The 14103-nt window shown below is 36.4% G+C and overlaps 1 protein-coding gene across 1 annotated transcript in view; it reads right to left on the reverse strand.

The window, feature by feature from the left end:
• SPON1 (spondin 1) overlaps positions 1 to 14103 on the reverse strand; it is a 207712-nt gene that overhangs the window by 120497 nt on the left and 73112 nt on the right. Inside the window, exon 6 of the mRNA XM_075163225.1 lies at positions 12224 to 12372. Within this exon, the coding sequence (XP_075019326.1) occupies positions 12224 to 12372 (149 nt within the window). The remainder of the gene's footprint in view (positions 1 to 12223; positions 12373 to 14103) is intronic.

A 14103-nucleotide genomic window follows, 5' to 3' on the forward strand; every position in this document is an offset into this window, starting at 1 on the left:
GAAATGAAAAGTTGCAGTTCTGATTTATATATGCTGAAAATGATAGTCTTCAAGAAATCATCCATCCTCTTCCACTCCACTGTCAACTAACATAGGAATTTATATCCAAATAGGAGCAAAAAATCCCATCTCGTATCATGCAATTTAAGATATCGTAAGGCACAAATGCACTCACGCTTACTTAATCCTTGTTTGGTTTATAGACGCATCTGTCTGTCAGATGTTCAATAACCAATCCCCAAACCTGCAACTAATATCAATAATTTATCTGGTTTGTGTATCAAAATAACTTTATGAACTATGTAGTCCAAGTCCACTGTATTTTCAGTCTATAACAAAAAATGCTTAATAAACTCTCCTTTCTATATTTCAGTGGAATTTAAAAATAGAGGCTATTTTAAAGAGTTTTCTGTGTTAATATTTATTTTTAAATAAGATATTTTTAAAGTATTGAATGTATTAAAAGTATTGAAAGCATTCAAAAAGTCAGTTATAAAAGAAGGGGAGGGCGGCAAAAATCACTGCATCCTCAATGTCTAAATTAGTATTTCCAACTTATAGGGAATATAGCACGGATAATAATTTTAAGATGCATTCCATTTATGTAAATAAAATAATTTATCCAGCCACTTAGCTCCTTTTTTTTTTCCTTTCCCAAGACTGACTAGTATTGTATAAACCAAAATATGATACGAGGAATAAACTGACTTGTCCAAATTAGATTACTTACAATATAGGTAAGGTATACAGTGTTTAAGCACCTCATAGACCACTCCAGGTACAGTGCTGGCCTCTTTTCACTCATAAAGAAGAAAATAAGCATTTGAGGTACTCGGTGTTTATCCTGGCAAAGCATCGACTTACATGTTGTGATACAGGTTACTATCTCACATGAATTTCCAAATTATTATTTGAAAACACATTTTCTATAGAATATTTTTAGTTACCAATACACCTACGTTTGAGCCCCATATTTTATATCATTTGCTGCAATATTGTCATCAAATATTGATGAATGTCAATGCAGGTAACAAATATTCCACTCTACTCTTGATTGTCTCCTTTCCAATGACTTTTGTACAGCTTTTTTCCACATAATGTTCTTCGAACATCCGAATACGGCCCATGATATAAGAAATGGTATTTATGTGAAGATATCACTGATTAAAGCAAGAATATAATGAATAAGTTGAGCTATGTTAAAGGAGAGAGCTGACTGTCAGAGAATCCAATAACATCTTTTTAAAAGGAATCCAGAGAGTTTGTAACCAGCAATTAATGACAGTAACAGGCATTTCCATCTGAGCCCTGTGTTAACTCTTGAATCTGTTTCAGGTGGCAGCATATATTACAGTTCCTAAATTCATTCACATGTTATTTTATGTCAATGTTTGAACTTCAAAGAAACGTACAATCTGCAAGCACATCATTCTTTCCTGAGCTAAAGACTAGTCAACAGCATTAACTTGCCCCCACCTAAAAATAAGTAGTCCTGCTTCTGTTTTTGAGTGAAGTAAACTAGAACACATTAGAGTCCTTTCAGATTCAGACTGGAAAAGCAATCTAAGAAAACAAAGTTAAAAGTTGAAATAAAAACTGATGAATAACCTCCCTATTCAGTGACTTGGCCAGTTGATTCATTACATATTAATACATATGTAACATAATACATGAATATGCCTATTCATTGCACATTAAATGCAATAAATAGATTTTGAAATCAGTATCTGTGATCCAGATATTTAACTGAGAGGAGCTGTCTTAGAAAACGACACAGGCCAAGTAACATTCACATATTTGCACCCATAATTGTTTTTGAAATATGTATGATATTTGTACGTGGTATTTTTCTGAGTGTTCTGCTAGAATTTAGGTGGAAATAAGCATTTGATATAATCACAGTAACAGAGTTCTGAACTGAGGTTCCTAAACAAACAAAAAAACCCTAAAAAGCTAATGCCAGAACGATGAACTTGACATTGTGGGGTTTTTTTCCTTAGTTTTTGTTTAAGTTGAAAATCTATCTGAATAATTAAGCATTTGCAAGTCAAATGAGCTAGTAGGACTCTTCAGCTTCAGCTGTTATATCATGCTGTTCCTTTGAACAATATTTACAATGCAACAACAGAGAAAACAGGGGAAGATCCTGTGGTTCCTGACAAATGCTGCTAATGAGAGTTCAGGCATTTCTTTAGTGTTTGCAGCACCTCCTTGATAGGCAGCTGAATGCCACTGGCTATGCAGCCACTGCATTTTAATCACAGGTTAAGCCACTGCGGATGAAAGTATTCAGAGAGAAGTAAACTCTTCCCTAATTTAATTTTTAGTGGTACTCTGACCCTTAAAAAACAGACTTCGCTAAAGCCAACAGGAGTTTAGGCAATGTCTCCCAGGGGAGGAGGAGCCTAAGCATCTGCTGTACATGCCCGGCAAACAACTTGACATTATTGGTGTTAGCTCTTCTACAGTTTAAGTTACTTAACATTCTGCTCGTCTGTCTGTAAGACGGTTCCTGAGTGTCTTAGGGTCGCTCCTCAAATGCATCTGTTGTGCCTTGTTAGGATTTAGAGCTGCCATTCCAAAACAGAGTAGTTGCAAGTAATAAATCCAGATCAGGCTGATTTCTCTGACCAAAGTCTACTGTTAGGAGTGCTGAACTTCTGCTGTCAGATGGAGTTTGTCTCTCAGTATTAGCAGCACAAGAAGAATCAATGCATCTGAAATGTCCATGTTTTAAAAATACTACAGTGGTAGACTGAAAGAAAATAATTTGAAAGTAATTTCATTGCATCTTTCCACTGGATGAATCTGCTACAGGATAGTAATAATTTTGTGACAGCAGAACAGTACAATAAAATCTAACTGCAGGAAATGAAAAGGCAAGACATTTTAAAAGACTTTAGAATTAGAAAATAATGTCTAGTAATCCAATCATATTGTGTTGAACAGACAACATTTCCTAGTGACTTTTATGTCTGTGTACTGGAGAGCTAAAATCATTGCATACTGTCGAAATGAATGAATCTACCTGAAGCAGAAGCAACTGTTTCCCTCCTCTAGCATTGCTTTACTCCAATCCAGGCAGTTACCAAAGAGGCAGAAAAAATCTTGATAAGCTTTGATGGGCCTCTCAAGTATTATAGACATTAAAAAAGCACAGGAATGTTTGTTGGTCCCATTTCTGCAAGAGTTAGCATCAGAATTCACTGAGGAAAGACTTGTCTTTGAGTTAAACAACCTTTTTTCTTGAAGGGTCTGTCTTCTGCAAAAAGAATTCTACCTTGTTTGAAGTCTTTTTATTCAAAGAGAAGCTGATTATTGGATTTTACTGAAAAGTTGTATTTCTTCCTGTTTTATTATATTAGAAATGGAGGGTCTGTGATAATTGGAAGGAAATAAGCAGCAAGGCAAATTAAGGCAAATGAAAGGGAAACTAACTGTTGAACTAACAGATAAAACCTTAACTCATTGTTTGGTTATGCAAATTGTTTCATATCAATAACTGAGTAATTGATATGGCAAATATCAATTTGATAGTGAGGGCAAAACTTCAAAGACTCCCATACAAGTTAGAGGTGTGAAACCTCTGGAATTCATTAAGCAAGATGAGAGCTCGCAACCTGGAGTTTTAAAAATCAAGCTGCTTTATTTATTACCAAGCAGTAACTGCTGTTAAAAGCACAGAAAATTAAAAAAAAAAAAAAAAAAAGATTTTTTTTTTTCCCCCCACTTATCATCTCTACTTGTCTATTACCAGAACAATCAGCACTCCTCAGCTGACAAGGAATGAGGGAAGACAGGAGATGGTCAGTAACTTCTGAGAAACGGGTTAAGAAAGAAGGCCTTGGCCAACAACCTCCTGCAGCTTCTTCCAGCGGCTGGCGAAGAGAGGCCCGGCTCACCTTGGAACAGCCACTGACTCCTCGGAATGCTGAGAAGGGTTCCAGTGTCCCTGACATTGACCAAATATCACTCCTTAAAGTTATTTGTCTTTTAGAATGGAAATGTTGGACTGGAGGCCACTTTAACTGGGGGGAAATTCCACATTTCTGAGCAGACTGAGGATCGGTTTGTGGACAGAGCACAGGCCGGGTGTTCAACGTAGGGAGGGAGAAGTGCTCTTGGTGCTACATTTGCATGGCATAGCTACATGCAGTGTGTGCAAGTCAACATGAGGTTCTTTTCTATGAAAACAATGTCGTAACAGGAGTCTGTTCAGTGCTGACAATTTCCAAAAGCATTTTCTAATTTTAAGTAGAAGAAGAAATTTTCTGCAATGCATCATACGCCCCAGTATATTGAGACAGAATTTTTGAAACAACAATAGCACACGCCTGTCGTCTTCTCTCTGGCATGACTGCACCAGTCACGTTAAATTGCAAAGGCTGTTTCCTGCAAGGGAAACACCACCCATCACAGAACTAAACTACAGTGGTTTAACAGTTTCTAGATCACGAGTGCAGAAATTCTCTGTCTGATTTTCACAGATCTTTAACAGCAGAGAGGACCTCCATTTCTCTGTGACAATAAGGCACCTGGCCTAGCTCTGCACATAACTAATACAAATGGATTAAGGATGTACCACAAACCCAAAAGAGCAATGGTAACCAGAATGTTTCACTAAGATTTACAACTCTATTGACAGAGTGAGTTTCCAGTAATTTTACAGCATTTTCCTGTTCTTGTTACTAAATCTTGCAAAAAGCAACTTGACAGAATTTGGAAAAGCAGTGTTAACTAAGCCACTATTTTGCTAAAGTTTTGACCCAAGGCTAAATACCATTTCAAAAGGGTATTTTCCCTGGTGTTCTAAACCAGGGAGATTACCACAATCATAAAAAGGACGTTTTGCACAAAATGTGTTCAATATCTGCCAGCTCTCCCAATCCTCCAAACTGAAGAACGACACAGAACCACAGGAGTAACTGTGGCATAAGAACTGTGCTCTAATGATTAAGAGCTTATCCATAGCGCAATGATATTTTCAGAGTACTCAAATAAGCACAAATTTTCCTATTCATGTTTATTGGCTGACTGCATGAACTATTAAAAGTATGTTGAAACTTTCATGTTTTGGCCCATGGAAATAATACACCACTTAATATTTATTCGTCAGAGCTTGATTTTGTAAAAGAGTGATTAACTTAAATGGCTTTTAGACTAACTGAAGGTGCTTTGTACCATGCAGAGTTAGTAAAAATGGTATGTATTTTCCAGTATTTACAGGGACTATTTTCACCAACAAAACAATAGTTTTTCTGACAGAAATGGAAGTGAAGCTTTTACTAAAAAAAAGACATGACTTGTTTTTTTTACCTTCAGAGCTGAATGTTTCTTTTCTTTTTGGTATCGCAAAGTGAACATTCCACATGTTTACTTATTTTTAAAGCCAAAACATGATTGCTTAACAGTTGCACAAGCAATCAAAACTTTTGCAATTTAATTCCAGTTAAGAGACTACAGTAACTATTGAAACCAAATACTACCTTACTGATAGGAACATACAGTGACTATATTGTTTATATAAGCCTACAGAGATAAAACTCAGTGAAGAAATTTAAATTTGGGGGTTCCACATTTTCTTCAGAAGAATAAGATTTGTAGAAACACAATTTATTTACTGTTATGTCAGAAAAAAGTTGATTTTTTCTTAATGCTTTTTCTTTTAAAGTGAAGCGACCTCTAAGTATCTGCCTTATAAGTCACTAGTAAGATATAAAAGAAAATTAAATATTATCTTTAAAGGGTTTTTTTTGTATTTCAAAATTTTTTTGTCAGAAAAAAAAGCACCTTTTAAACATGTATCTTTTAAAAATGAATGCTGTACTTTGACCTACATTAGTATCATGCTCACAGAAATTAATCATATGGCCTAAAGACCAAAATGGCACAGCATTCAACATCAGCTTTACTTCTTATTAGAGAAGCATATCTTTATTATTATCAAGTACTAAAAAAAAAGCAATTGTAATGAACAGTTTTTGTTTGTTTGTTTTTTAAAGAAAGCAACACAAACTGTGAATCATCCTAATTACAGTTTCCAACAGAAGTTTATTAAAAGATGGAAGCCACCCTAGAAGAGGTGTTCTGAACGCTGTTGCATGAGTTATTTACTGGTAGATAAAGCTTTCCTTTATGACATAAATAGACAACAATGTCTTTTTGGCAGAAATTTAGCATAGTAAACAGGCATTTCAAAACTTCTAATTACCAACATGCCAGAGATTTTAAATTATTTTATAAGCTGTATCTTGCAAAAGGAAAGGATGGAAAGTCTACCACTTAACATTTTCTAAAGGCATAAAAAGTACCATAATTCACAATAGAGGTGTATGCACAGAGCAGTAGAGGAGTCTAACTGAGCAAAGAAGCGTCTAGATACAAATCTACAATCAAGGAGCTTGATCTGTCCAGAATTAGATTAAATACAGCATTAAAAACATGCAGTCAGGCTGTAACTAAAGTAGAAAACATGCTGGGACAGTGTTTACTATTTCATTGCTAGACCAACTCCAAAATCTACTGAAAATTTCTGTGGACTTTGCACAGAAACCTAAAGGGCTTTTGGTCTATTTCTAAGAACAGTGACTGTACTTTTCATATTAGACTTTGTATTTCCTAAGTGTTCCTGTCTTTTCAACAGAGAGAGGCTGGTGCCTCTGAAAACTGGATGGGAACTCAAATCCCCTCCCGGGGACTGAGGAGGAAGGGGCCCTGTGGGTATCTTGACACCATTCACTGAAGGTTTGGTTAAGCAAAGGTAGACATCCCAGTTGGCCATTTTCTTCTAGTTTCCATGAGTAACAATAGTAGCAGAAATATCAGTAGTAAGACCTGGCAAAATAATTTAAGATCCTGTATATGTTTTAAGCTCCACCTGCAACGAAGGCCAAGCGTCATGTTCTCGCTAATTTTTTAGCTGCTTTAAACAAGCACAGACTAAACTACTTCTGCAGCAATCAAGTGCAAAGTAGCCTTATTCTCAAACATTGTTAGGGGTGTCATGGTCTCTGAAGCTTAACTGTTCAGGGAGGATTCTCAGCTGTTCTGTCAAGCACAAGTGCAACTCAGCTGAACCTCCGTGGTTGGTTAGCCAATTTTAACTTCTGTAAGTACACAATAACAGATAATTCAAGAAGCAAAATTTTGAGCCTGTTTCAGTAAACATGATAATAATTTGCCTAGCACTATAACAAAAAGTAGTCAATATACTTTGCAGATTCCTCTTCATAATTTGTGATTTACCAGCTTCAGTCAGAAAAATCTAATGACCCCATTTTTCTATGGAAGAACATAGTGTTGTGCTACAAAACAGGTAATGAAATGGTAACTATTCAACGGAAATACTGCAATTACATTTCTCAAGAAAATCAATCAATCAGGATCAATCCAACAATGAAATTACTTTAATTTTGACTCCCTTTTCTTTTTTTTTTTTTTTTATTACATGGATATATTAAAAAAAATCCAAACCAGAACTATTTTGTAAAAATAAATGTTTGGATAGAGTCATAACAATTACGTATTTTATTCTGTAGAAAGTTTCAGGTATTTCAGGTTTCATCTTTGATTAATAAATTGTCTTCACATAAGTTAAATTATCATGTGTCAAAAAATTTACAAGCACCTTACTGGAAAGCAGAACTTGCTCTTCTCAAAGGTCTGGAGGTGTAGTCAGCTCTAATCTGAGGCCACTGAAGACAATGGAAAAAGTCATCCCACTTACTGACATTTCAGAGAGCATTAAACCAAACCTGTAAGAATGTCATCCATGTGTCCATAGGGAATAAGCAGAGAGTACAAACTGCATTTCCTGGAGATAGCAGCAAGGTACAGAATATTACTTATCCTGGATTTAAAAAAATTGGTGGCAAAATGACTTAGTATTTATCTTAAAATAATTAGGCAAAACCAAATGAGTTCTCTTAAGGTGTGAGAGATTTAAATCAAAGAGGAATGACTATGTCTCTATTGTAATCTTGTGTCATCTGCCTAGGATATGACATTCAGCGTTACATGTTACTCTTTTTGATTCATGTGTTAACCATATTGTTTGTTTGCATGCTTGTTTAAACAGAGCAATCACAATATGGATGCAGAATTCCTCTTTCAAATTCTGTATTTTTTTCTGTCCAGGCAGTTTATCAAATAACAGGTTCTGAACAAATCAGACTTTCTGAAAACAAAGTGAAAGAGTGACTATATTTCAGAGACACATGAGGTCAGTGAACATTCTTTTGCTCACATAATTCCTTTTCCATCCTTTGTTCATTTATAACCCCTGAAGTATAACGCATGAATTATCCTATTGTACACATTAACCACTTGACAGATTGTTTTAGTAAAACTCTTATGTGCTGCGGCTTTCCTTCCAGGCTGCCAGGAAAAGTTTAACACAAAGGCCGATTAGTTCCTTTAAGTTCTCCCAGATAAACAAACCACAAAGCAAGTTTACAGTACCCAGGACCATCCATGCAAAAATATCACACAGGCTCTTTACAGTAACAACACAAATCAGAGCATTCGAAGGTGCTCAGTCAAGAAGAAAAGCTGATGATGATTCAGCAGTCTGTCAAATGGAGAGCAGAAATGTTCACGCTTGAGAATCTTTAGTTAATGACACATAACTGTTAGGACACTTCTTAACAAAGCTCTGTTTAAAGGAAGCCTTTTTTTTCTTTGTCTCATACACGGATGGTAAATTTTTAGTAATAATTCATAAAAATCATTAGATAGAAATTTTTTTTCTTAATAAAACCTTAGATAATGTCAATGACACAGATGCCAGTTACATAAATATGTGTCTATGTATTCACCTAAGAAATCGCACACAAAACACAATAGACACACAGCAGATTTCCAAACCCAAGCCTGGCCTTCTAAGAAGCGCGTTGCCCGCTGTGGGCATGCTGCAGGCGAGGGCTACGGCCCCAGCCCTGTGCCGTTGCACAGAGGTCTGGGTCCAGGCACCACAATTAAGCACAAAAATTGCCTTTCTTGTGTTTTCAAAAAACTCAAAAGCAGCTTGGGAGGGTGATTTTAATGAATTGCATCCGCCCACCACCCCACAACAGAAGGTTGGGAGGACGACAGATAGGGGAAATGAAGGTAGAATCAGAAATGGAAAAGGGGGAAATGGATCCTGAGGTAGACTGGGAAGTGTGGGGAGGGAAACAATGCTACCAAATTTCAAGGCAAGCAGGGATATTGAAAGGGAGAAAGTGCAATTAAAAAAAAAAAAAACGCACGCCTGAATGAAATGTCAGCAAATTAGCTCCTGGCATTACTATCTCTGCTGTCTTGGTTGTAGAACTGTACCTCAGTATCTCTCAAAAACATTAGTGCAGCTTAAACACATGATACAAAGAAACAAAAGTCAAATAAACGCAACAAAAATGTTATCACGTTTGTTGATATGCTGCATCGTTCTAGGCAATATCCAGTTATAACACTAGTTTGTTGCTTGGATTAGACTGAACCAGGACAACCAGGGGAATTACTGCAGGTTTGACACAATCAGACAGGCCTGATGTTGAAATGAACTGCGACATTCATTAATTTCATGTGCAATTTCAGCAGCCCCCGAAATTGTAGCCAGTTAGCTATTTTATGTACTCTAAAAGTCACAATCACCTCTGATTCGAATCCAGCGTATAAACACATCTCTTTTTTGCAAATACATGGCACATGATGACAAAGAACCCAGAATTTGGAAAGCAGAGTCAGTCAAGATTTTCATTCTTTCCTATATTCCCTTCAAATTCACTGCCTGTTCCACCAATGCTCGGTATGACCTTTCACAACTTGCACCCCTACTTGCACTTTATCCTATACCCTCCCCATGCCCCTGCTGCTTCTGGACCAGACCTAATCTTTGTGTAGTTACAATTCAGATGCGCCAAACCCTTATTTATAAAGTATTTGTGAAGACTGTGCAAAGAAATTCTCTTTTTTAGTACAAAGATACTAATTAAGCTGATTTTCTTTATTTCGTGTGAACCTACTATGAGAAAATCTTGATTTCCCAAGTAAGCAGCAAAAAATATAAATTACATGTGATATATGGAATACTCTGCTAAAATTTTAATCCATCTGGGTTTATATAGTATTGCTAGGATAAAATCCAGCCACCTCTCAGTAAAGATGCAAAGGCAAGTGATCTAGGATCAAGACCTACTTTCTATTCCCAGGTACACCAAAGATTTATTATAGGATAAAGAGACATCTCCCCCTCATATTCAACGTGTTTCTTCCTTTCATATTCCTTACATATCCCTTTAATATATTAAATTATAAGCTGGTTTTATTTTATTTTTTCTTGGGTTTGGGAGTTTCTTGTCAAACACACCAGCTGTTCTTCTATCATGATTATATACACTTAAGCATCACAAAACAGCAAATGAAATTTAGAACACAAAGCCTTTCGCTATACAAGTTTTCTTGTGGGCAAAACAGTCTTTGAGGTTGTTCTACACTGTCTATATAAATATAATTGAATCTTTTTTTGTATCTCTCTGTATAACACTGTTATACAGGAGGCCTCAAAATACTGTCTCTTGAACACACAGCAGTTACCAAAAGTGAATATTATTAATCAATATTGTCATCTTAAATACTGCTTTTAGTTTTGCTGACTTCATATTCAGAAGTATCAAATATAGGAAAGATCCACACAAATGTAGCAAAAATAATTGTAGGTACAGAGGGTTTCTTACATGTGTTCAAAACTAAGGAAAAAACCAGATAATTCAGGAAAGCATGTTTGTGATACATAAATAATGATTAATAGGGAAAGATGTTTTTGTTCATTACTGAAGTGTAAAGTACTATTTTCCATTCTCACGATATTTATTTTGACTTCATTTGTTAAAATTTCTACCTTATAAAAAGAATGGGCATTGAATGATTGAAACACAAATACTTCTATAAAATTCCAGCTGTTTTGAGATCTTTAATTCTCAGTACATTTGGCAGAAGCAGAAAGTGTCCCAGGAATACAATAAAAATACCGCATAGCAATTAAATATTAAGTCACGCTTCTCACAGCATGCTAAAGGCTGGCATGGCAAAGCAGGCACATGAAATGCCAAAACAAGCCCTTTGGCTCCCATTTTACTGTCCCTTGCAGTGCGTCCCTGCTTTCCCACCTGACTATTCTGCCTCGGACTGGGCCTCCTCCTCGCTTGTATCACTTTATCAGTTTAGGGGGAAAGTCAGGAAAGCACAATCTGACACAGACTCCAGTAAACCAGATCTGACTTTAACTTCTCTGCCTTTAACTTTTCTTACTGAATGCTGTTTCCCTTCTGCTCCTGCCTTGTCTGTACAAGGTGATAAGGTGTTGCGGACAATTTCTGCCTTCTCTCCCATGTGGAACAATCATAACTATATATTATATATGCACTTACCCACACACATACATCTACATAAAATTGTATGTATAGCTCTGTTATATGTAATAATATTTACATTCTTTCTGTCTTATAACTGAGCTCAGTTTCCAGTGAGTCCCTAAATTTTATGGAGGCAGATGTCCTAATAATAATCATTACCATGTCCTGGCATATTTTATTTGGTTGCTTGTTACTTGATGTAACAAAATGAAAATCATCTATGAAGTATTTGAAAGATTGATTTCTGTTCAGCTGAATCAATCCCCTGTAAGATGATACACTGTAAAGGCTCTTTTGCCCTTAAACCATAATCCTGATTCATCGAATTTTATTAGTGCAGTTGTGTAAAGCTTTCCTGCTCAGCAACAAAAATCACCTCACTCTTCTGTAAGAGCATTTCTAACTTGAATGAATCTGCAGAAAATTGCAAATAAGGTGCTTACCAGAAAAAAAAAAAACAACTACAATGTACTATAAATTAAAAATCACCACTTCAAAAAGGATTAAGGCATACTGCTTGCCGTCTTCATGGTATTCCTTTAACAAACTCTAAGTCTCATCATGATTAAGCCCAGAAAGATGAATTTTACTTTTCTACCTCTGATTTATACCTTGCATGACACATAGATTTTCTAAGTTCAGAATACTGCAACTTACTTGTCCTTTCACAGACAAAAACTTTTGCCAGGGTAAGAAAGACAGGCAGATCTCCTAATCTGCTTATCTGAAAATTAGCCAGCAAAATGACATTCACAGACATTGTCAATGACAAATCATTCACAGGCCAAGGTAGGATGCATTTTTTAAAGTATGCACTAAATTACACCTACTTGCTGTCGAATTTCTTCTTCCATCTTTACTGGGGACCCCAACTCTGCCACTTGTTTGACACCTTCGCTAGCATATCCTCCATACTCCCAAAGGATGTAGTTCTTTGAGTGAGAACTACCAATGATCGCAGACCAGTGGTTGGTGCGTCCTTTCGAGGGAGGGGAAAAAAGAAAAAAAAAAATCAACCACCAAGACAGCCTCAAAGCATAATTCCTAATTTTTTATTAAAGTGAAAGGTTTGAAGTGCTCAGTCTTCACCAGCACCAAGCTTTTGCAAATGCTGCACGCTGTCAGTTCTCACTATATCAATACACCATATCTTCAGAGTAATAAGAACAAGTCAGTAAACTACAGAAATACAGCATGAAGTGTCAGTAATTATTGGATATAATAACACAGGCAGAAATGGTGAGAAAGATTGTATTCCGGCTAATGGAGCAGCCCCCCCACACAGATAGGCTTAGTATATTTTTTCTTCACCGAAGACTTCACTTCTTCAGGAAGCGAATCTTTTAATTTCAGGTTTCCATGTAAAATATTTTTGAGGATGAAACCTGCAAGGGAAGACTTCAGTGGTCACTCAAAGATTTAACAGCAAGTCATTTCTTTACTGAGAGATACCGGTTTCTAACAGTACACTAGATTTGTGTTTGAGTGGTGACAGCAGATTACCAGCAGAAGGTAGATATAAGCGTAATTACAGTATCATTAAATGTTATAGATTTTCATTTATAGCTTTGTGCCCAAACATTATCAGGCACAGAGCTACAAAGGGCTTACAGCCAGAAACCTCTGCTGAAGCAGAGGTGAAACATTTGCTTTCAATGGACAAATGGAGTCCAGCACTTCTTCCAGGAAACTTCCGAAATACTGGTAAAGAACTGCTCTTATTGGCACTGACACAGCTGGTTTTCTGCTTCTGCATACTTAAATTATACATGTACTGTGTCTCCTTCCCTGAACCTCACCCAAACCGTTAGTAGGGGTTCCCTTTAATCTAGGAAGGGAGCGAAGAAGTGAATTTTGGTGCTTCTATATTCACTGAGTTTGCTTGCTCAAATTTCTCACAGTGTAAGAGTTGTAGAGCTAGGCAAAAGGATTCCTCTTCTTGTTTCATGTCTTGTTGAACAGAGAAAGAAAAAAATTTAAAAGTTTCAAGAGAAAATGTCAGAAGTCTGATGGAATTGAAAAGAGAATCGAGCAGCAATAAGGAGTCACAGAAGTCCCACAGCACTGGAAATAAAAATGAATTCACTTAAGTGTCAAATAACACTCTGCAAAGATATGGGCTTAAAGGAAAACGATGAGAAAATGAACTGCTCACATAAGCAGACAGTCTGGTAACAGTGCAAAGACTGTAGGAGATGAGGGAGACAGAATGATGGAATGAGACAATATTTAACATTTTTCTTTGCAATGCAAAAGGTAGAGAGTAGCAGTAAAACCGCTGAAAACTAGAATAAATGAATGAAAAATGAATAATGAAGTAAACAAAAGGAATGTAAATTTAAGATGTGAAAGGTGCGACAATGAAATTGAAAGAGACAGTGTAGAGAATTGAACAGATAAAGTCAGATACAGGAACCTAATCACAGGAAAATAGAAAATAGATTAGAAATAAAAAATTAACTCCAATGGTAGGGGGAAAAAGCTAGAAAAGCGTAGCAAGCAGAATAGACAGATGAGGGAGATGGCCTAGCAACACAGCAAACAAAGCCTCCATAGTTTCCCTAGTGCTAAACTTGGACCAAAATAGACCTACTGAGCTCTGAATTGTAGTAGGCTTGATGTTTTCAGAGTCCAGTAAAGCTAATCAGTAATTGAGCCCCAAATGGAGAAAAAACAAAACTAGACCTCCCCCCCAACCAGGTAATAGCTG

The sequence above is a fragment of the Calonectris borealis genome, chromosome 14, assembly GCF_964195595.1.
Source record: "Calonectris borealis chromosome 14, bCalBor7.hap1.2, whole genome shotgun sequence".
Classification (NCBI taxonomy): domain Eukaryota; kingdom Metazoa; phylum Chordata; class Aves; order Procellariiformes; family Procellariidae; genus Calonectris; species Calonectris borealis.